General features: G+C 54.0%; 1 protein-coding gene across 7 annotated transcripts in view; it reads left to right on the forward strand.

Moving 5' to 3' along the window:
• The first annotated feature begins 3,273 nt into the window (after window positions 1–3,273).
• The window catches only part of LSR (lipolysis stimulated lipoprotein receptor), a 28,226-nt gene continuing 9,506 nt past the window's right edge, over window positions 3,274–21,993 (forward strand). For 3 of the 7 annotated variants that reach the window (XM_073322854.1, XM_073322855.1, XM_073322858.1), the window contains exons 1-4: window positions 3,274–3,635; window positions 4,030–4,348; window positions 12,431–12,772; window positions 20,510–20,629. In XM_073322854.1, coding sequence (XP_073178955.1) covers window positions 3,615–3,635; window positions 4,030–4,348; window positions 12,431–12,772; window positions 20,510–20,629 — 802 coding nt within the window. In that variant the 5' untranslated portion in view covers window positions 3,274–3,614. Of the gene's footprint in view, window positions 3,636–4,029; window positions 4,349–10,012; window positions 10,341–12,430; window positions 12,773–20,509; window positions 20,630–21,993 lie in introns of those variants that run through there. The other 4 variants (XM_073322856.1, XM_073322857.1, XM_073322860.1 and 1 more) reach the window with 3 other exon arrangements.

A 21,993-nucleotide genomic window follows, 5' to 3' on the forward strand; every position in this document is an offset into this window, starting at 1 on the left:
GAGCCCCCCCACACCCTCCAGAGCCCCAATAGATACACACACACTAAAATAGAGCCCCCAGCCCCCCCCCAAAACAGCCCCCAAGCCAATGTTCCTCAGCTCCCATCCAGCTCCAGGGCATGGCTTGTGGGGAATGGGGCACAGGGGCTTTTCCCTCTAGGGGGCACCAGCTCCAATTTGGCCCCAGGGCGGGGACTGGCTGGCTCAGGGGGGCAGGAAATGGGGCACGGGGCCTTTCCTGTCTGGGACGGGGCTGGGAATAGGGAGCTCTGCGTCCACAACCATCAGCCCTTTCCCCGGGGCAGATGTGTCTGGCTGGGATCTGGGGCTGAGGCCTCGGCCAGCGAGTTACGGGGGGGCTCTCAGCAGGGGCTGGATTCGCCCCAGGGATCGGCGGCGAAAGGCCAGTGAGCAATCCGCGCCCAGGCAGCTCCCGGCGCGGCTCATCGATGCTCAAAGGCCAACCCTGCCACGCTGCCGGGGGGACTCACGACGCCACTGGTGGGCTCCATAAAGACGGGCAAAACTTCACAAAACGTGGGCCCGGTGTAGAGCCTGGTCCTTTAGGAGCCACAGGTCCCGGGGCCAGCCAGCGCCGCGTGCAATTGATTAGACCCAGCTGAGATGCATCAGGTGTTTTCTAGGAAGGACAGAGCCAGGGGTGGTTGGGGGGGATGCAGGAAGGTGGGTAGGTGATTGATTGATTGATTGATTGATTGATTGATTGATTGATTGATTGGCTGTAGAGCTGAGTGAAGAGCCACTGTAGCCTGCGTGTTATGTTCTACTTTGCCAGTGTTGTTTGAGTGAATAAAGCAACGCCCATGAAAAGGGACCTGAAAGAATCAGACAGACCTGCCGTGGCATAAGAAGCGTTCGAGGAATCGTTGCGTTAGATTATACCCAATGGGGCAGCATAGCCGGATCTAAAACCGAGATCTCCCATGCAGGGTGTTTGAACCAGGTGCCCAGCTGGCCAAGGACAAGCATCCTTTGGAAGGAAGATTTCCATGAAGGAACAGTGTCCTTGGCAATTTTACTCGCCACTGTTGCTACACTATGTATATATATAGGCTTGGGAGGATTAGCTTTTTATCGGTAGATGTCGATTTCACCATACAGACGCAATGGGGTTGCCAGTTTTGGTTGGACGTATTCCTGGAGTTTCATCACGCGACATACTCTTTCATTAAAGGTTACTCTTTTGTTCCTGGAGGCTCCAGGGCAATCCTGGAGGGTTGGTGATGCTACACACAGACTGACGAAAAATGATTCCCACCGACAAAAGTCCAAACTTACCGACAGACAAAGTAAGAAAACGGCAGCTTGCGAGATTATCACCGTTTGATTTCGGGGGGTTTACTTTGTATATCTGGAGCTGTGATGTTGACAACTTGTGTACAACGGCTCGAGAGCTTTGTTGTTTTGAATCTCCACGTCCAGAAGGGGCTGTCGGTGGCAGAAGACGCTCGTGGAAGGACGAGGTGGTGTCCTGGATGGATCGAAAGGAATAGTCATCCCTGAAGAGGTTCACCGAGGATCATACAGAGAACTCCAGAGATGGAGCTGCCCCATCAGAAGGAGATCACTGCAGGACCATTATGTCACTGTTGTTGTGATTATTTGTACTGTCATCACGCCTGAGAGCACCACAACCCCACTGTGCTAGGAGCTGTACGTTTTCATTTATTAGGTGCATTACAGGAGCAGTAAGCAGCTTTAGGCGTGGCCCACAGCTCCATTGTGCTAGGTGGTGTACATTATTAGTGCATTACAGTAGCATGTAGGCGCCCCAGTCAGGGACCAAAACCCCATGGAGCTCAGCATCGTATATTACTGGTGCTATTTATTAGGTGTATTATGGTAGCATGTCGGCACCCCAGTCAGGGACCAAAACTCCCTGCTGTACATTAATAGTGCAATTTATTAGGTATATTATGGTAGTGCCTAGGCCCTCCATTCATGGCCCAGGGGCCAGTTGCACCAGGCGCTGTACAAACACAGAACAAAGAAAAAGACAGTCAGGGAGGGGGCCGGTCTCATCACATTGCAGTTTGCTGACACACATCTGCGGCTGGCCCCAGAGCTGAAGTGGAAACTGAGGCACGAATCGCCTGCTGCCAGATTGGGCAGGCAGCAAGCTGAACCCAGCCTGCCTGCACCGATGCAACACGTGCCCGACCCAGCATGCCCTAGTGCAGCATATGCCAGCTGCTAACCCTCTGCTTGCCTGCGGTTTAAATCCGCCTGTGTGCACCAGAGACCAGGGCAAGTGCTATGTGGCAGCCAGCAGGATAGTGTGCGTACTAGTCCCTGTCATTAACCCCCCCTTTCGGAGAGGTGGTAGCTAGATGGACGGAAGAATTTCACCACTGACCTAGCTGCGTCCACACTGGGGGTTGACCTCACTAATTCGCCCCGGGTCAATCTGATTTCTAGATGTCAATTCAATAGCTCTTCCCCCTTTCTGCTGTTTACCCTCAAAACAGCTGGTGGGCTAAGCCAGCCAACCTCTTTCAGTCAGTCCCCTCTCCTAAGATCTGCTCTGCATTCCCCTGAGCCTCAGAGCCACCCACCTCCACGCCTGGTCCAGCGTGAAGCCAAGGATTTCGAGATGAACTTCATCCATTTCTTGTGTGGCAGCCACCAGGCCAGAGGCCCAGAAACCTTCCTTCGTGGTTTGTTTGACCTCTAGCGTGGTTAAGCCAACTGCGGCCCCGGAGAGCCCATCCCCGCTGCGTCCTGGCACACGTCTCCCAAACGTTTAAGGTGCCACGCCCTGCAGGTGCCCAGTGCAAAGCTCCGCTCTTGATTCACACACGCACGTTCCCGGGGCTTGCCCAGGGCTGGATTCAGGCAGTCAGAGAAGTGGCCGTATCTGAAGACCCCTCGGTTGGCTGGCCCCTGGCGCGGGGTGAGAAAGCTGGTGGCAGTCACGGAGCGTCCCATCCCGCTGGACGGGCACACAAAGGCCGTGCTTGTGAGCGCCCATGAGTCACGGCGATCCTGCGGAGCAGTGTGACTGATTCATCGCACAGACAAAGGCAGCAAGGAACAGGATCACCGGCCACCGACCCCTCGCAGTTAGGAGCAGAGAATTGGCTAATTGTTCCGGGCAGCGGGGCGGGTAATTAACTCACCCGAGTGTGCTGGCCGGACGCATCTGGATACCTGCAGCCGTTCTCCTCCTTCTCCCCTTGTAAACACAAGGCAGCAGGACATGGGAGAGAGTGGGGGGAGGGGAGGAGTCAGGACTCCTGGGTTCTGTCCGAAGCTCTGGGAAGGGAGTGGGGTCTAGTGGTGGGAGCAGGGAAGGTGGTGAGTCAGGACTCCTGGACTTTAGCCCCAGATCTGTGAGAAGAGTGGGGTTGAGTGGATAGAGCCATGGGGAGGGCAGCTGGGAGCCAGGACTCCTGGGTTCTACCCCTAGTTCTGCTCCTTACCCAAGGCCTGGGCTAACTGGACCTCTTGCCCTGGGGTAGCATGGGGAGGAGGGATACCGGGGTAGATGGGCCCATTGCTTTGATCCAGCGGAGAGTGGGCTACACAGCTGATAACTGGCCTATGGAGAGGAACTGAGGCAGGGAGCTGACTGCAAACAACCCCACACCATCATGCTGAGCAAGGAGAGGCTGGTAAGTCTATGGGAACAGTGACCCCTACTGGCCAGGTGGGGTGCCTACCTCGTGATGGCACTTTAAAGGTGGCTGGGGCATCTGTATCTGAGAACTGGCTTTTTAGCTCCCTCTGCTGACTGAGGTAGGCACCTAGCTTTAGCATGCAAGTAAAATCAGGGCGGCAAACCCCTGCAGCACAGGGCCCCCTAGCGTCACGCTGGGGCATCGGGGCCAGTCCTGACTTCCAGGGGGGAGCCCCCAACCCTGCTCCCTGCAGCACCGCGCCCCCTAGTGCTATGCTGGAGCATTGGGGCCACCAGCCCTGATTGCCAGGGGAGAGCTCCCACCCCGCTCCCCCTAGCTGCCTAGCGCACACCTAGCCAAGCTGCTGGTCAATATGTTTATTCCCCAGTCGGCTGCAGCCCCCTCAGGCCATGATGGCTCCTGGCTTCCTGCGGCAGGACTGCAGGATGCTGAGGAAGAGGAGGAAGAGGAGGAAGATGGACAGCCCCACCACCAGGGACTCGATGGCCGAGTAGGCACGGGTCAGCTCTGGGGCGGAGGCCAGCACCCTAGGCGGGGTGACCAGGAACTGGCCCACCAGCTGCCCGCCCACGTAGCACTGGTAATAGCCGGCATCGGTGCCATTCCAGGAGGAAAGCAGCAGGGTCCCGCCACCGGTCGCCTTGTCCAGGCCAATGGAGCCGTTGCGCTGATGAAGGTCCAGCCAGGTCAGGGCGGTGGGGCCTTCCTGCCAGTACACGGGGCTGGGAGCAGAAAGAGAGAGGTTAGCAGAGCCTGGTGTGGGCCTTGCACATGCTCACGGGGTGCCAGGACTCCTGGGTTCTCTCCCCAGCTCTGGGAGGGGAATGGGGTCCAGAGGTTAGAGCCAGGGGGCTGAGAGTAAAGCATTACCCTGCTGGGGGGCACCAGCTCCGATCCAGCCCCAGGGCAGGGAACTGGCTGGCTCAAGGGGGTGGAGAATGGGACCCCTCTAAGGGGTGCTGGCTGGAATGAGTTCAGCCAGTCTCTGTCCATTTCAACTGGCACTAACCAGCCCCCCTTGCTCTCATCACCAGAGGCCAAAGGCTGGCTACCCATGGAGCCTGATCTCCCTTAGAGGGAGACCCTGGGGGGGTGGGGGTGTCTGGGGTGCTGGGCTAGGGGGGCTAAATTGGTCCAGGATGGCTGGGACAAGGATGGTGGGAATCTTTCCCTCCTCCCTGCGCTTATCTATGGAATTAACAGGCAGCAAAAATGGCCTTCAGCGTCTCCCAGTGAAACTACCTGAGATGTGCCTGGCCCACAAGATGAAATTACCACAATCCCCACAACAGCTGATGCCAACCCCACCAGAGCCTTAAGCACAGGCTGGGGCTAGAGTGGGATCAGATTTGCCAGTGGTAGACGTCTGCAGCCAGGAGCTAAACTCATTTGCACCGATGTGTTATGAACATACACAGCCAGGCAGGGCTGGAGGGGGGATGCCACCAAAACAGGCCTCATGCAGGATTTTGAAACCTAGACACTAGTGCTTGAGCTACAGGAGAAGCATGGCTAGCTGGAAGCGGTAGTAGGTTATTCTCCAATGCGTCAGCCACAAGAGGGCAACCTGGCATTCACTTTTAATGAGGCGTTCCATCGAAAAATTGCGAGACTGCCTTAAAAATCGTGAGATCAGCTCCAAAAACTCTGTTTGGTTTAAAAAATGGTGAGATTGGCTTTAAAAAATGTCTGAGGCTGGCTAAAAACCTGCGAGAGCAGCTTCCAAAACTCATACGGGTAAAGAAATGATCAGTGTCCGGTTGGTTTTAATTGGCCTTCTGATGTTGGAGGTGGGAGGAGTCACATTTCCAAGGGTTTCTGTGGAGCCATGAGGACTAGTCATGCTTCTTCCGTGAAAGCTGAGAGGCTCAAGAACTAACATGATTCCAGCGGTTGAGGGCTTTAGGAAAATCGTGAGTCACAATAAACTCACGAGAGCTGGCACCACTGGATGCTACCAGAACATAGCGCCCGGGGAAGGAATTAACGAGAAGATGTGATTTTCTGTCAGGATCTGAGATGAAGTTAGGGGATGGTGAAAGCTACGGGTCAGAAGCCCCCAGAGGTGGAATTTGTATCCCCTGAGCAGGAGCTAGACTCATTTGGAGCCAGGCCGCCTGGGTTCATAGCCAGCATCTCTTGTATTAAAGTGTGATGGGGTTTTAAAAGACCATACCCGGGCAGGGACATGGTGTTACACTTTGCTAAGGATGGCATTGACACCAGCATTGATTAAGAGGGGAGAGCGCCCCACCCCATTCCCTGCAGCACAGCGCCCCCTAGGGCTATGCTGGGGCATTGGGGCCAGCCCTGACTGCCAGGGGAGCGTGCCCCTCCCCTGCCCCCTGTGGCACATTGCCCTCTAATGCTGGGCTGGGACCCCTTTGTTCCAGGCACTGTCTCCTGATCCCACAGCTCAGTTTCGACCACGGTGAAAGTTCAGTGCGGTGGTAATTTATTAACCTGGCTCCCCTTCCCAACACCCACACAGAAACCAGCTCAGTGCAAACAGGCTGGGCCCAAGTTCCTTCTGACTCTTTCCAACCTACCCCCGAATGCTCCCGGGGGGCTCCTCCAGCTTCACCCCACCAAGGAGCCCGGATTTATCCCCATACATTTGGGCTGGATTCTGCCACAGACCTGAGCTCCTGGCTAGGGGATAGATTTTTAGAGATGGGGGGAATATTGCTTTAGATGGGCTGCCCATGCATCTGATCTGGGGTGGGGATACCAGCTTAGGTGGGCCCATAGCTCTGATCTGGGCTAGCAGGGAGGGGGCCTGATACCAGGGTAGATGGGCCCATGGGTCTGATCCAGGGGTGGAGGGTTGGGATACCTGGCTGCATGGGCCCCTGGGTCTCCCCAGCATGGAACGGCTCCCTGTACCTGTATATAGAGGCTGTTGGGCACCTCAGCCTGGCGCGGGCGTGAGGCAGGGCTCGGTAGCGGGTGACGACAAGGAGAGGGGCCCTGCCCAGTTCATCCCGGCTGGGGCCGTAGGCCCTGTCACATGGCACCTCACAGCTCTCCACCCGCAGCTCCGGCCCCCTCTGGGGCAGCCCTCGCCCGGCCACCCCGCATGGCAGGGGCCCCTCGGGGCGTGATGCCAACCGGGCGTAGCAGAACCCCACCCGCTTCCTCTCGCCGGGGCCTCCGCAGCGGTCGCAGGGCTGCCAGCGTGCCCAGGCGGTGAACAGCTGGCCCCGGGCCCCGCCAGCCAGATCCACGGTGGTGTTAGCCAGGGTGGCCTCTCCCAGGCTGGCGTGGCTGATGTGGAGGCGCCCAGCGTCCTGGAAATCCACCTCGTAGTAGGCCAGCGTGGTATCACCGCGGCGACAGCTGTAGATGCCCGAGTCCCCCACGCCAGGATCCACAATCCGCAGGTCGCCCTGGAGCAGCCGGGTTTTCAAGCGCAGCCGCCACAGCTTGGCGCGAGTGGGGATGAGCGCCAAGGGGTGCCCAGTGCGGATGAAGGTGGCCGGCCGCTCCCCGGGCCGGGAGGGATCCGCATACTGCCAAGAGACTGGGCCCTGGTGGGGGGGGCCTGGGCACCTCAGGGTCACAGGGTTGTCTGAGATCAAGGCCAGGGTGCATGAGCGGCTCGGGAGGCAGGGCTCTGGCAGGGAGACGCCTTGGGATGGGTCGCCATTGGCCACGGCAGAGATCAAGACAAAGAGGAAGCTGAGGGCCACTGCTCGGGGGCACATGGCTGGCTGGGGTGTGCCCAGTGGTTGGAGCAGGAGGCAACGGCTTTCTGACCTCATTGTGATGTCATCTGTCAGAGAGTGAGGTCATAATTGCCCTAGCTCAGAAGGGGCCAGCTGGGGAGCCCCAGGGAGAGCACGCTGGATTCTCAGCTCCCTGGGGTCGATCTGGAGTCACCCCCACTGCAATGGGGGCAGGGCTGGGTTCTGATCTCAGCTTTCCGGGTCGATCCAGGGTCACCCCACAACAGCAGCAGGGGCAGGGCTGGGTTCTGATCGATCCAGAGTCACCCCTGTCTGCAGCGGGGGCAGGGCTGGGTTCTGATCTCAGTTCCCTCAGGGTCAATCCTGAGTCAACCCCCAACTGGTGACTGCAGCGGGGGTCCTGTCACATGGCACCTCACAGCTCTCCACCCGCAGCTCCAGCCCCCGCTGGGGCAGCCCTCGCCCGGCCACCCCTTGCAGCAGGGTGGGGGGACAAGGGCTTCTGCCCAGCAGGGAGGAGGGTCTTGGGGTTTTAGCCCCGCAGGGTGCACCTGCCAGGGCTCGGGGTTTCAGTCCTGCTCCTATTAAGCATATGCCTAACTTTAAGGCTATGTCAACACTGCGCACCTCCCAACAAAATAAAACCACCCCCAACGAGGGGCGGTAGCTTTGTTGGCGGGAGAGCGTCTCCCGCCGACAAAGTGCTGTATACACCCGCACTTTACAGCCGTACAACTTTTGTCCACCAGGGGGATGTTTTTTTCACACCCCTGACTGACAAAAGTTTGACTGACAAAAGGGCAGTGCAGACATAGCCAAGTGAGTTCCCAGTGGGAGTGAAGTAATTCCGCTGCAATCACATGCATACGTGTTTGTAGGATTGGGACCTTAGTTTTCTCTATGAAAAGGTTTTGAAAACTTTACTCCCTTCAATACAATGGGTTCCCAAAAAGTTTCCCAAGGATTCTCAAAACCTTTTTCTGCCCCCCAAAAATAACTTTCCTGAACGTTTTCGTCCTTACATTCAAAATCTTTCCCCTCTCTTAGAAAAGATTCGAATACTTTTTCAGCCCTCAACAAAAGTTTTGGAAAACATCTCCTCCACAAAGTTTGAATACCTTTTTGCCCCAGATTTTCATAACTGAACCATGTCTCCTTTCAAAACGTTTTCCTTCCTCAAACAAAGAACTTTTGAAGACTTTTCCTCCATTAAAAAGGAGTTTCTGAAAGTTCCCACCCCTCAAAAAAAGTTTCTATAACTTTTCTGCCTCTCAGGTAAAAAAGTTCTGGGGGAGATAAATATTTGGTGGGAGCTGGATATTTTCTCACTGTTTCCTCACAGTCCCCCTTCGGTCTGTCTGAATCCATATGGTCTCTTCTCTTACACTTACATTGAAAGCTCTTTGGCAACAGGGACTGTCTTTCAGTCCTGTGTTTGTATGGTACCTAGCACATTGGGATCTTGGTCCGTGACTAGGGCACCTAGATGTTACACCAATCTAAATAAAATAAAAAATAATTAATAATAAACCTTTTTTAAAAAATTGGAAGGGGAAAAAGTTTTGGAAACTTTTATTGTGCCGAGAGTAAAGTTTTAAAAACTTTTTTTTCCACAGGAAAAGGAGTTTAAACTCTTTTGGGGAGATGGGGAAAAAAATTGAAACTGATTTTTTGCAGAGGGAAACGTTTTTGAAATTTTTGTGGAAGAAGAAAAAGTTTTGGAGACTCTTCTTGGAAGGATAAAGGGATTTCAAAACTCGTAGTAAAGTTTCAGAAACTTTTTTTTAATAGGAAAAGTTTTTGAAACTCTTTTTGGAGGCAAAAACCATTTGAAGCTTTCTTTTGGAGATGGAAAAAGTTTTCAAAACATTTGTTGAGCATGGAGAAAAGTTTTAAACACTGTTTGCAAAAAAGTTTCCAAACCATTTGTTGGCAGTGGAAAAAGTTTCAGAAACTTTTTTGGAAGGGGAAAAAGTTTTGAAAGTTTCCCCTTCCCCCTCCAAAAACAGGTTTCTAAAACTTTTCACTCCCAATGTTGTTTCCTTCTTTCTAAAGTCTTTAAAACTTTTTGGACAGAGTCTGTTAGATCAAGAGGGCTTTGGGCCTGAGGCCAGTGGTAAAACTCCACTTTGATCCCAATGCTACTGGCCCTGTAAGAAAGAGAAACATCAACACACACAGAGTCACACACACACTTTGCCTGGCTGCACCTGGGACAGCCCATTTCCCAATTATGTGAGGGGTGCTATATTTATTTCGCTCCTTCCAACTCCTTTAAAAAGTTACTTTGGTTTTTCCCACCCCTTTCTCAAGGGTGTGCCCCTGGGCCAGTCCATTTTCATAAAGGGGGGAACGTTACATTCACCTTTCCCTCTTTTTAAGGTTACTTTGGTTTCTCCCACAACTTGGTCTAGGCTGTCCCTGGGCCAATTCATTGGCATAGGGGGGAGGGTAAACCAACCAAAAGTTCACTCCCAATTTCCAAACTACAAATTGGTTTGCCCCAAGTACCCTCCTATGGGTACCTGGGCCGGACCATTTTCAAACCCGGGAGGGGGGACAGGGAGACAGGTGAGGGGTTTGTGTATTTTAAAACCCAGCTTTAAAGGGGAAGGGGGGGGCAGCCCCTGATTCAAAGACACGATGGCATCAGAGTTGACAGCCCACGCCTGAGGGGCTGCTGCGCAGGAGGGAGGTATTTCTCTTCCCCCCCCCACTCCCGCGAGGAAGTGGTACGTCCCGCCTCTTGGGCGAGGCTGCAGCACCTGCGCTGGAGACAGACGCGCGGAGCGGACGGGCGAATCCAGCGGGAGTAGGACGCGGCCGAATCAAGCGGGCAGCGCCCCTCCCCCTCTGGCGGGAAGGGGGAGCCTGATGCGGGCGAATCAGCCCGGCCTGTGTCGCTTGTGGGAGGCGGGAATGGAGACCCGGGGACCCCAGCTGGCTCTGCGGACTCTGCTGTGGCTCCTGGTCGGCGCATGGGTCTCAGGTAACGTCCCTGCCCGGAGAGCGAGCGACGGCACCGCCATACTCCTCGCCCCGCCACCCTCCTCTGAGGGGGAGTTGTGCTCTGCGGGGTCTCCTGCCCCGAGCTACAGGGGGCGGGAAGGGAGAAACTCGACGGCTGATTGGAGGGGAGAGGTGTGAGGGGGATTAGCGCCGCCCAGCTGTGGCTCCCTCAGGGTGGGGGTTGCTGTGCCCCCGTGGGGGAGGGGGTTGGTGTGGGTCCTTGAGCTGGTCGTTTCCCCCCCCCCCCCAGTCTGGGTGTGCTCTTAGCCCTACTAGTTGGAGTGGGGGAGACTCTAGGCTGCCCCCCTAGTGGATGTGGGCAGGGTTAGTGTGGGTCCCTGGGCTGCCCCTTGCCTGGGGCCCCACTAGTGGGCATGGGGGGTTGGCATAGGGGTCCCCTTGAGCTACTGGGGCGGTTCAGGGCCCAGCTCGGGGGTCCCAGGTAGCGGGGTGGGGGCAGCTCGGGGGTCCCAGGTAGCGGGGTGGGGGCAGCTCGGGGGTCCCAGGTAGCGGGGTGGGGGAGTGGGATCAGAGACTTCATATGTCCTTTCACCTCCCCCAGTTCTGTCTAACCAGCCTGTCTCTCTCTGCGCTGTATGTGTGTGTTTAACTTTTCCCTCCAAGGTAAACGGGTAGCACAAGAAGCTGCCAAATATAGCTCCCTCCTCAGCCCTCACCTTTCCCACAACCCTGGGTTTCATGCCCGCTGACCTGTTCTGCCTCCCACGCCAAGTGAGGTAACTGCGGGGTGTCCTGTGTCACATACATACAGCTCTCCCTGGCGCTGGGTGCACCCCAATCCAGAGACACAGGTGTGGCCTCCTTCCCGGAAGGGCAGCCGCCCTGTCTTGGTGAGCTCACACCTGTCGAAACTCCCTGCTGGGTAATGTGCCTTGAGGGAGGGGCTTTCTGTTACCCATGGCCCTGCGGGGTGGTGTGAATGCAGGGTACTGGAAAAGCACCCTGATCCCTCAGCAAAAGATAGCTATAGCTGATATCTCTGGTCAGGATTTCCCCCCTTCCCCTGGGGTGTGGACCCCGGTGTCATGACCGTGTTTCCGGTGTAATTGGTGCCCTGGCTTTCCTCCTGCCCTTTAAGTGGAATGCATGCCATACTGTGCACGGAGAACGTTGTTGGCGTCGTGACCTGGAAAGCGTTGGGGTCAGTGGTGTTGTGGGTGTTTTAAAATGGCTGCTGTGGGGTCACAGTAGATGAGGCTGTATTTCCTCACTGAGGGCTTGAGACCTGATAAATCTGAAGAGTCCCAACTCTGTCTCCTGTGTTTTAGCCCTGGGTTTGGGTGGGGAGTGGGGTCTAGTGGTTAGAGCTGGGAGTCAGGACTCCTGGTGTCTTTTCCTAGCTCGGGGAAGGGAGGGGTGTGGGGGTCTGGTGGGTTGGAGGAGGAGGAGGAGTTGGGGGCCAGGACTCCCGAGTTCTATTCCCGGTTCTGCCACTCACCTTTATGATATCTAAGCTGTTTTTAGACTTGAAGCTGTGTGGGTTAGTAACTGATGACTTTGAAAAGCACCAGGCTTTCCTGTTTTGAATGCAGTGAGGTCAGGGATTGTTGGGCTAGAAAGGGGCTGGGTGTGTCACAGAATGGCTCATGGGCCAGTGGAAGTGATGGTGATCCAAGTGATGATGAGTTCCTGATTTGCTCTGTAATAAGGAAACAATTAGATGTTAACTCTTTAGGGGCTGCAGTGTGGTCCAAAAGCTTGGCAATTCACTTGAGACCTCTTACGCTTGACTCTTCAATGGCTATTTACTCTCAAAAGGGGGCGGACAGAGAAGTTAGTCTGGTCATGTCTGAGTCAACCACTGTAATGGAAATCTGACTTCTAGAGTGAAAGGAATGTGGCTTAGTAGTTAGAGCAGGGGGGCTGGGAGTCAGGATTCCTGGGTTCTGCTCCCAGTTCTGGGAGGGGAGTGGTGTCTAGTGGTTAGAATGGCTGGAAGGCAGGACTCCTGGGTTCTTTTCTGGCTCTGTCATTCACTTGCCTGGGGCGTACCCCCTTCCCCATCTGACCCTCCTTGGCCCAGCTGACCCTGCCCTTTCCCTGTTCCAGGCCCTGCCCACGGGATGCAAGTCACGGTGCCGAACCCTTTCAACGTGGTGATCCTCTTCCAGCCTGTTACCCTGCAGTGCAACTATCAGACCTCATCCACCCAGCTGCCCATAGTCACCTGGAAGTATAAGTCCTACTGCCGGAGCCGCCTGGCCGATGCCTTCAACCCCAGCAGTCAGGAGAACCAGATCAACAACCAGCTGCAGCAGAACAACCCCGGATACAACCCCTATGTGGAGTGCCAGGACAACACTCGCACAGTGCGGGTGGTGGCTACAAAGCAGGGCAACGCCGTGACACTGGGGGACTTCTATCAGGGGCGTCGGATCACCATCACCAACAGTAGGTTCACGGGAAGGTGGAGGGGTTTTTTTACTGATCACTTATTAGATAGATTAAAGTAGCATTCCAGGGGGGCGTTGTGCCAGGTGGAGGGCTTGTTGTGGTAGCCCCCGCAACTCACTTATTAGGTGTGTGATGGGCATTGTACTAGGTGGAGGGCTTATTAGGTATATTATGGTAATACACTGGGTGCAGGGAATTACAACACTGTGTACTCCTGGAGGAATGCTGCGCCACTGTGCATGCGCACAATTTGTGTCCCCTTCAGATTTCTTTGCTTCCCTACGGAAAAATGGCCTTCTGATGGTGAAGGAAAGGGAAGCCACAGGAGCGGTCATATGACCCTCCCCAGCAGTATGTTTTGGGTGCCCAGGGCAGCTGGCAGAGAGGTAAATCACTGTGGTGCAGGGGGCGGGACTGGGGAAGACTCGGCTGGTGGCTCCTACCCTGCGCTGGACTCAGCTGCTAGTCCTGGGGAGGACAGGACTTCCTCTTTCCTTGCACAGCATCTGGGGCTGTCAACCCACCCCCAGATTTCTCCTCTGGCTGTAGGAAGCTCTGCAAACTTCCTCCCTTCTTCTCTCTCTCTTCCCCCCCCCCGCCCCCCCCCCCCCCCGTGCTTCTGGCACGCATCCCTCCCCCTGCAGCTGAGGAGCGATCGCTTTACAGGGAGCTGCTCCACCATCTGCCCAACCCCTGTGCATCCAGACTATCTCCTCTCCAGACCCTCCCGCTGAGCCTCCCTCACCCCTGACAAGCCTCACTCCCCCTTAACCTGAGCCACCTACACCTGGATCCCCACCCTACTGAGTCCGAACCAGCTGCATCTGGATCCCCATCCCACTCCCCCAGCATCTGGACCTCCCCACCACTGAGCTCCCCACATCCAGACCCTCCTGCTGAGCTGTATCACTCTGACACCCGGACCCCCTGCTGAGCTCTGTTCGGTGTGTCGTCCCCCCCCCCCCCCCCGCCACACACACCCAGACCCTCCCTGCTAAGCCCCAACCACTTTCACCTGGACCTCCCCTGCGGAGTTCCATTACCATTGCACCCAGACCCCCCCCAACAAGCACCTCTGTATCCAGATCCCTCTGCACCCAGATACCCCACTGAGCTGCCCACACCCAGATTGCCCAACGCAAAATCCTCTCAACCCACACCTGGATCCCCCCTCATGAAGTCCCTCCACACATGGATCCTGCCTTGCTGAGCCTGCCTGCCCACCCCTGGTGCACCTGGCATGCGGGGCAGGGCCCTGGGGTTGAAAGAATAGTAAATATGGCAGATGACCAGCTTGGCTTAACGGTGAAATCCTAGCGGATCTTAAACATAAAGAAGCTTACAAGAAGTGGAAGGTTGGACATATGACCAGGGAAGAGTATAAAAATATTGCTCGGGCATGTAGGAATGAAATCAGGAGGGCCAAATAGCACCTGGAGCTGCAGCTAGCGAGAGATGTCAAGAGTAACAAGAAGGGTTTCTTCAGGTATGTTGGCAACAAGAAGAAAGCCAAGGAAAGTGTGGGCCCCTTACTGAATGAGGGAGGCAACCTAGTGACAGAGGATGTGGAAAAAGCTAATGTACTCAATGCTTTGTTTGCCTCTGTCTTCACTAACAAGGTCAGCTCCCAGACTGCTGCGCTGGGCATAACAACATGGGGAATAGATGGCCAGCCCTCTGTGGAGAAAGAGGTGGTTAGGGACTATTTAGAAAAGCTGGACGTGCACAAGTCCATGGGGCCGGACGAGTTGCATCCGAGAGTGCTAAAGGAATTGGTGGCTGTGATTGCAGAGCCATTGGCCATTATCTTTGAAAACTCGTGGCGAACGGGGGAAGTCCCAGATGACTGGAAAAAGGCTAATGTAGTACCAATCTTTAAAAAAGGGAAGAAGGAGGATCCTGGGAACTACAGGCCAGTCAGCCTCACCTCAGTCCCCAGAAAAATCATGGAGCAGGTTCTCAAAGAATCAATCCTGAAGCACTTACATGAGAGGAAAGTGATCAGGAACAGTCAGCATGGATTCACCAAGGGCAAGTCATGCCTGACTAATCTAATCGCCTTCTATGATGAGATTACTGGTTCTGTGGATGAAGGGAAAGCAGTGGATGTATTGTTTCTTGACTTTAGCAAAGCTTTTGACACGGTCTCCCACAGTATTCTTGTCAGCAAGCTAAGGAAGTATGGGCTGGATGAATGCACTATAAGGTGGGTAGAAAGTCGGCTAGATTGTCGGACTGAACGGGTAGTGATCAATGGCTCCATGTCTAGTTGGCAGCCGGTGTCAAGTGGAGTGCCCCAGGGGTCGATCCTGGGGCCGGTTTTGTTCAATATCTTCATAAATGATCTGGAGGATGGCGTGGATTGCACTCTCAGCAAATTTGCGGATGATACTAAACTAGGAGGAGTGGTAGATACGCTGGAGGGCAGGGATAGGATACAGAGGGACCTAGACAAATTGGAGGATTGGGCCAAAAGAAATCTGATGAGGTTCAATAAGGACCAGTGCAGGGTCCTGCACTTAGGACGGAAGAGCCCAATGCACAGCTATAGACTAGGGACCGAATGGCTAGGCAGCAGTTCTGCGGAAAAGGACCTAGGGGTGACAGTGGACGAGAAGCTGGATATGAGTCAGCAGTGTGCCCTTGTTGCCAAGAAGGCCAATGGCATTTTGGGATGTATAAGTAGGGCCATAGCGAGCAGATCGAGGGATGTGATCGTTCCCCTCTATTCGACATTGGTGAGGCCTCATCTGGAGTACTGTGTCCAGTTTTGGGTGCCACACTACAAGAAGGATGTGGATAAATTGGAGAGAGTCCAGCGAAGGGCAACAAAAATGATTAGGGCTCTGGAACACATGAGTTATGAGGAGAGGCTGAGGGAACTGGGATTGTTTAGTCTGCAGAAGAGAAGAATGAGGGGGGATTTGATAGCTACTTTCAACTACCTGAGAGGTGGTTCCAGAGAGGATGGTTCTAGACTATTCTCAGTGGTAGAAGAGGACTGAACGAGGAGTAATGGTCTCAAGTTGCAGTGGGGGAGGTTTAGGTTGGATATTAGGAAAAACTTTTTCACTAGGAGGGTGGTGAAACAATGGAATGCGTTGCCTAGGGAGGTGGTAGAATCTCCTTCCTTAGAGGTTTTTAAGGTCAGGCTTGACAAAGCCCTGGCTGGGATGATTTAATTGGGGATTGGTCCTGCTCTGAGCAGGGGGTTGGACTAGATGACCTCCTGAGGTCCCTTCCAACCCTAATATTCTATGATTCTAGGGCAGGCAGAGTCCTTGTGCTGTGTCAGGGTTGGGTGCAGCCTCACCGTTGAGTCTGTGCCCCAGAGTGGGAGCTGCACAGTGATCTCTCCCACGTCTGTGCAGCCAGTGGCCTGTGCTCCCCAATGCCATGCTGGTGCCTCCACATTTATTTGACCAAAAAATTAGCAGAATTTTTTGGTGCAAAAGGCCCTCAGGAGTAACTGTGCCAGGTGGAGGGCTTGTGCTGGTCATTTATTAGGTATTCCATGGTAACCCCCAACTCTCTTATTAGGTGTATTACGGTAGCGCTCGGGACTTTTGAGTGGTGTCCCATCACCCTCAGTATATATGGGGCAGAGGGACTGCTGTGTGTTTGCTTATTAGGTGCATTCTGGTGGGGCCTAGGGATCCCCCAACTGAGATGGGGATAGCAGGAGGCGGGGGGCAGAGCGTTTGTACTGCTTGCTTATTAGGTGTTTTATGGTAGCAGCCAGAGAAATGGGGGCAGTCCCCGCCCCAGCTGAGATTGGGGCTATAGTGCCAGGTGCCGCACAGACACACACAGTGAGAGACAGTCCCTGCCCCACAGAGCTCAGTCTAAAGATACAGAGCGGGGATTATTATCCCCATTTTATATTTGGGAAAACTAAGGCACAGAGCGATGTAATATGCCCAAGCTCACTCAGGGTGCCTGTGGCAGGGCACGAACTGAACCCAGATCTCCTGAGTCCCAGTTGAGTGTCTTAACTCCAGGCCCGGATAATTCCTGTTTATGCCGGTGGCGTGGTGGTTTCCAGAAGGAGGGAGCTAATACAGCAGTGGCTTTGAAACTGAAGTGGGAGCTCTGAAAAGAAAGTGCTGCCATTAAGCTATTGGAAGAGAGTTCACCACCACAGAAATGCAGCCACCTCTGGGGTGGAATGCAACAACTCCTTAATAGCCCTTTTGTGTCACTCACCCAGTGCTGAAATGCAGCCACCTCTGGGATTTGGCAAAACAAATATTTAACAGTGGACAGTAACAGGAGAGAGTTTAGGGCAGGTAGCAAAGAGTGCTGCGTATGACCGGAAGCAGGTGGAGAAGATGAGAGGGGCAGAATTGAGCTCCCTATAATAGCAGGAGCGTTGTGGCCAAACTCCAACAGTAGTGGGGGATCTTTAACCATTGTGCAAACTGTCACAGTCTCTGTTACACATTTCACCATGCTGGGGCATTCGGGCCAGCGCTGACTCTGCTGGGAGAGCGCCCCCACCCAGCTCTTTGCAGCATAGCATTGCTGGGGCATTGGGTTAGGGTGAGGGTGCTGAGTCCCCCATCTGTGACTAGAACTCCTGGGTCCTGTTCCAGCTCTAACCACTCATAGCCCTGCAGTGACCCACGCCTGGGTATCAGAACAGCAGTATCTGGTTAAGGTTAAGCTGAGTGCTCTGGTGTCAGATGCTCTGAGCTCCATCAGGAAGGGGAGAGGGATGCTGTCCTGTGATTAAGGCACAGACTAGAACTCAGGCCTCCTGGGTTCAATTCCCATCTCTGCCATGGACTCCTTGTGACCTTGGAAAAAAAGTCCTTTCCCCTCTGCCTCAGTTTCCCCATCTGGGGATAAAAAACCTGCCATTGTGTAGTTTTATTGGAAGCTTTTTGGGACAGGGACGGTCTCTTGCTGTGTGTCTGGGCAGCGCCTGTCATGATGGGGCCTGGATCTCAGCTGGGGCAGGGACTGCATCTCAGCAGTGCCAGGCATGATGGGGCCTGGATATCGGTTGGCTCTACTCCAATACAAATATTTTCAGGTTCTACTGCTTTTGCTGTAGTTTCACAATGTAAATCAACCGCATTGTATTATGGTGGGTCAAAAGTCCACAGCAAAACTCTTTTCCCTGTGATCATGTGTCTAAAACCAACTGGAGCTGTGCTTCAACTGTCTCCAGCCAAACTCTGTTAAATTATCATGCCTTTTCTTTTTGTGTTGTCTTACCCGGAGGCGTTTCTGTGATAACAGCAGCTTTGTTGTAACCTGGCTAAACTGGTGCGTGATTCATGCAGCAAAAATCTTCAGTTTCTAACACTCATCTAGAGTCTTGTGCTTATAAACTCTGGATCACTTCCCCCTACCAGAGTGCAGCCAGCTCAGGGGTGGAACACTGCAATTGGCTAACAGCAGTACCCAACAGTTAAGTCATAACCCTAATTACAGCTGATCACAATTCTAATGATTCCCTTACATAACACTTTCCATCCTTGCAGTGCTTTGCAAAGGTTTAATTACCATTTGGGACAGGAAGTGTCAATCTAATTGAAACTGTGGCTGAAGATGCAGGTCAGCAGAATTGAACCAATTAGCTCAGGACTCTAGTTATGTCCTAGTTAGGCTGCTAGGTGTTGTGGCTGGATTTTATGATGATCGTTTGATGTCACAGATCCCAGATTTCAGCATCACTCAGTGAATTGGAGCAGCTGAGGACACTGCTTGTTTATAAAGTGTAAAAAGCTTGCTGGCATCAGGGAGAGCGATACTGGAAGGCTGCGTCCAGCTCTGGGGTGCACTTTTTATGAAGGATGTTGGAAAAACTGCAGAGGGTGTATAGAAGAGCTGCAAAAATAATCCAAGGGCTGGAGTAAAGGCCTGAGAGTGAGAGAATGAAAAAGTTTGATCTCTTCAGTTTGTCCAAAAGAAGATCAGTGGGTGATTTGATTTTTTTCGTGGGGAGAAAATCCCAGGTACTAATGAGCTCTTCAGTCTAGTGGAGAATGGTAGAACAAGAACCAACATATGGAAGTTAAAGCCAGACACGCTTCAAGTAGAAAGGAAGGGCAAATTTAACAGCCAGGGTGATTAACCCTTATGACTTCCCCAGGGAAGTGGTGGATTGTCCATCTCTTGGGGTCATTCAATCCAGCCTGGAGGCTTTTCTGGAAGATGGTTTTGTCCAACACAATCTGTGGGTAACAGGGTGAAAGTCCCTGGCCTGTGTTATACAGGAGGCCAGATGAGAGGAGACGTCCGGCCAAAATACAAGATGATCTAATGGGCATGCAGCAAAATCCTAGACCAAGTTTGTCAAAACTGACTCATGGTTCAGGTCCTAAAACCAACAATATACAAGATCTTGGGCATAGGTGAAGTGGCATGTCTGAGGTCAAGGCAAGAGCTGGGGATAGAACCCCGGTGTCCTAACCCCCGGTCTAGCGCACTATCCACTACACCACACAGCCAGGCTAAGTTTCCTCTAAGCCATGTGGCCACATAGCAGGCTATCAAGGACTGCGCAGGGGCAAGAGGTGCCTCTCCCCCGGCCCCGGGACTCCTGCGGCAGACAAGAGGTGCCTCTGCCCCAGCGTGGTGAGAGAGGGCTGCGAGAACTCCTCTCTCTCTCTTCGCTGCAGCCCTGGGGCAGCCAGGACTCCAAACCCCTCATCCCTGGCCACACCCCAGAGCCTGCACCCACAGCTGGAACCCTCACACCCTTGTATGCCAGCCCTCTGCCCCAGCCCTGAGCCCCCTCCCACACTCCGAACCCCTCAGTCCCACCCACGCCGCACATCACCTCCATACTGGTGCACATAAAATTCATTCCGCATGTAAAAAATTAGAGGGATCATTGTACATTGGGCTGAAATTTTTCAGACGCAACTAGTGATTTGTGTGGGACTCCTTACAGAGACCTGACTTCTTCTTTTCTTTTTTGGGAAGTCGGCACGTTCTGAAAATCCAGGCCCAGAATCATTACCCACTTCTGAAAAATCTTGTCCCAAAGCTGCCCAGGCCGGGACTCTGGATACCTGGATTCCAGTCTCAGCTCTGCCACTGGGTTGCTGAGATCAAAAGGGCTTGTTCTCTGGCTTCCTGCTACTCCAGCCTGTTCCTGACAGCAGGGCATGGTGGCTTGCGTGCATACTTGAGGGTTTAGTGTTCATTTCGGTTTTCAAAGCCCTCAATTGGTGGAAGTGCCATTGTTCGAGATCAGCAGGTGGGGGCTTCAGCCGTTTAGCCCTGCAGGGAGTATTCTGCTTTTAATTTCTCTGCATAACTTGGTCCCATGAGCCCTGGATAATTCATACATTTCCCCTCCTGCCCCCCACATCACAGAGGCCAGCAGGGACTATCATGCCCATCCAGTCTGCCTTCCTGCACAGCGCAGGCCAGAGAGCCTCCCCCAGGGACCCCCTCCATTTTTGTGGCTGTTTCTCTAAATACTGTCCAGTTGGCTGGTATCTTATCAATAATGTGAAGCCCTGACTCCCAGCCTCCCCAGTTCTAACCCAGTAGACCCCACTCCCCTCCCAGAGCTGAGGATAGAACCCAGGAGTCCTGGCTCTGTGCTGTAACCCCTGGACACTACTACCTTTGCATAGACTATGCTGAAAGGCCTTGTTGGTGCACTGGCTCTCCTGCTTGGAGACCCCTCCTGCATGTTAGCCTGTGACTCCGATTCTCCTGCCCTGGCTCTGGTGTCTCCAGCTTTGCCTTCATCTGTCTCCCCTGCAGATGCCGACCTCAGCATTGACCAGACAGCCTGGGGCGACAGCGGCGTGTACTACTGCACCGTTACCTCTTCACAAGACCTGCAGGGCAACAACGAGGCCTACGCCGAGCTCATCGTGCTGGGTAAGTGGCCAGGACTTGGACACAAACAGGTGGGGAGCGGGATGTTCTATTGGGGTTTGGGGGGTGCTGTCGGAGATGCGATGCCAGGCTAGATGGGTCCATGGGTCTGATCTGGGGAGGAGGTGGGATACCAGGCTAGATGGGCTCACCACTCTGCTCCAAGGCAGCAAGGGTCGGAGATTGGCGCATGGGGCTGGGCAGGGGCAGATATTGGGCCAGATTAGGCAGCTACTTCCCTTTCCACACGTTGCTGGTAAATCGGTGCGTGCCATTCTCTGCCCAGTGCCCAACTTCCCCGACGGTGGCTTTTGGAGCAGAGTAACAGCAGCACCAATCAGAGGCATTAGCAGCATTTTGGGCTAGGAAGAGGGTAACCAGAAAGGGGAAGCGGTGACTCCTGCAGCCCACCCAGGGCAGTGCTGTCCTGCTCTTACACAGCTCCTGCCTCCCTTCCTCATCCCCGGGGCCTTTCCGATTCTGCCCCACGGCATCTTCCTCATGGACCCTTTCCTCTCTGTGCTGCTTGCACTGCTCCGCAAACAGGAATTTCAACCTCCCAGTCAGGTAAATAACAGAGAGGACAGGAGTTAATACAAAGAGACTTAGGGAGCAGAAACTAAGAAGATTTTTCCAACAGTCCCTTTGTATTAACTTCTGTCTTCTCTGCTATTTTCAATTAACTCCTTCCCATTCAGTGTCATCTGTGAGCTGGCGTGTCTGTCCAGCACAGCTGGCCTAGCTTCCTAAAGAGCAATCACTTCATTATTAACATTACAATAGTGCCAGCTGAGATTGGGGCCCCATTGCAATGGGCACTGCACGGACACATATCTAGAAATAGTCCCTGCCCCAGCTGAGATTGGGGCCCCGTTGTGCCAGGCGCTACCCATACAGCGAGAGACAGTCCCTGCCCCAAAGAATTTGCAACGAGACAAAGAGTGGAAGGGGGAGCTGATGCTTGCAGGCCAAGTGACTTGCCTATTTCACGCAGTAGGTCATTGGCAGAGGTGGGAATAGTACCTAGTTGTCCTGACTCCCAGTCACAATGCCAACCATCATGCAGCACTACCTAGTAGCACTCGCAGCTGGTGTAAGATGTGACTTTCCACACGCCCCTCCCACCAAATCTCCTGAAGCGTCTCTTCTTCCCTGCCGCCCGTCTCATAAATTTACTGTCTTTCTCCTGACCTGGTTGCTAACAGGAGGTATGGGAGTTAGAAGCTAGCTTACCTGCTGGAGCTAAAAGGAATTCTGTATTCTGCAGTGGGTTTTATCCCGGGTTCTGAAAGGGATACGGACTCTAGTGCATTAAAGCAGGGGGCTGGGAGCCAGGACTCCAGGGTTCCATCCCTGGGGGAGTGGGA

The sequence above is a fragment of the Lepidochelys kempii genome, chromosome 24 (genome assembly GCF_965140265.1).
Source record: "Lepidochelys kempii isolate rLepKem1 chromosome 24, rLepKem1.hap2, whole genome shotgun sequence".
In the NCBI taxonomy this organism is placed as follows: Eukaryota; Metazoa; Chordata; order Testudines; family Cheloniidae; genus Lepidochelys; species Lepidochelys kempii.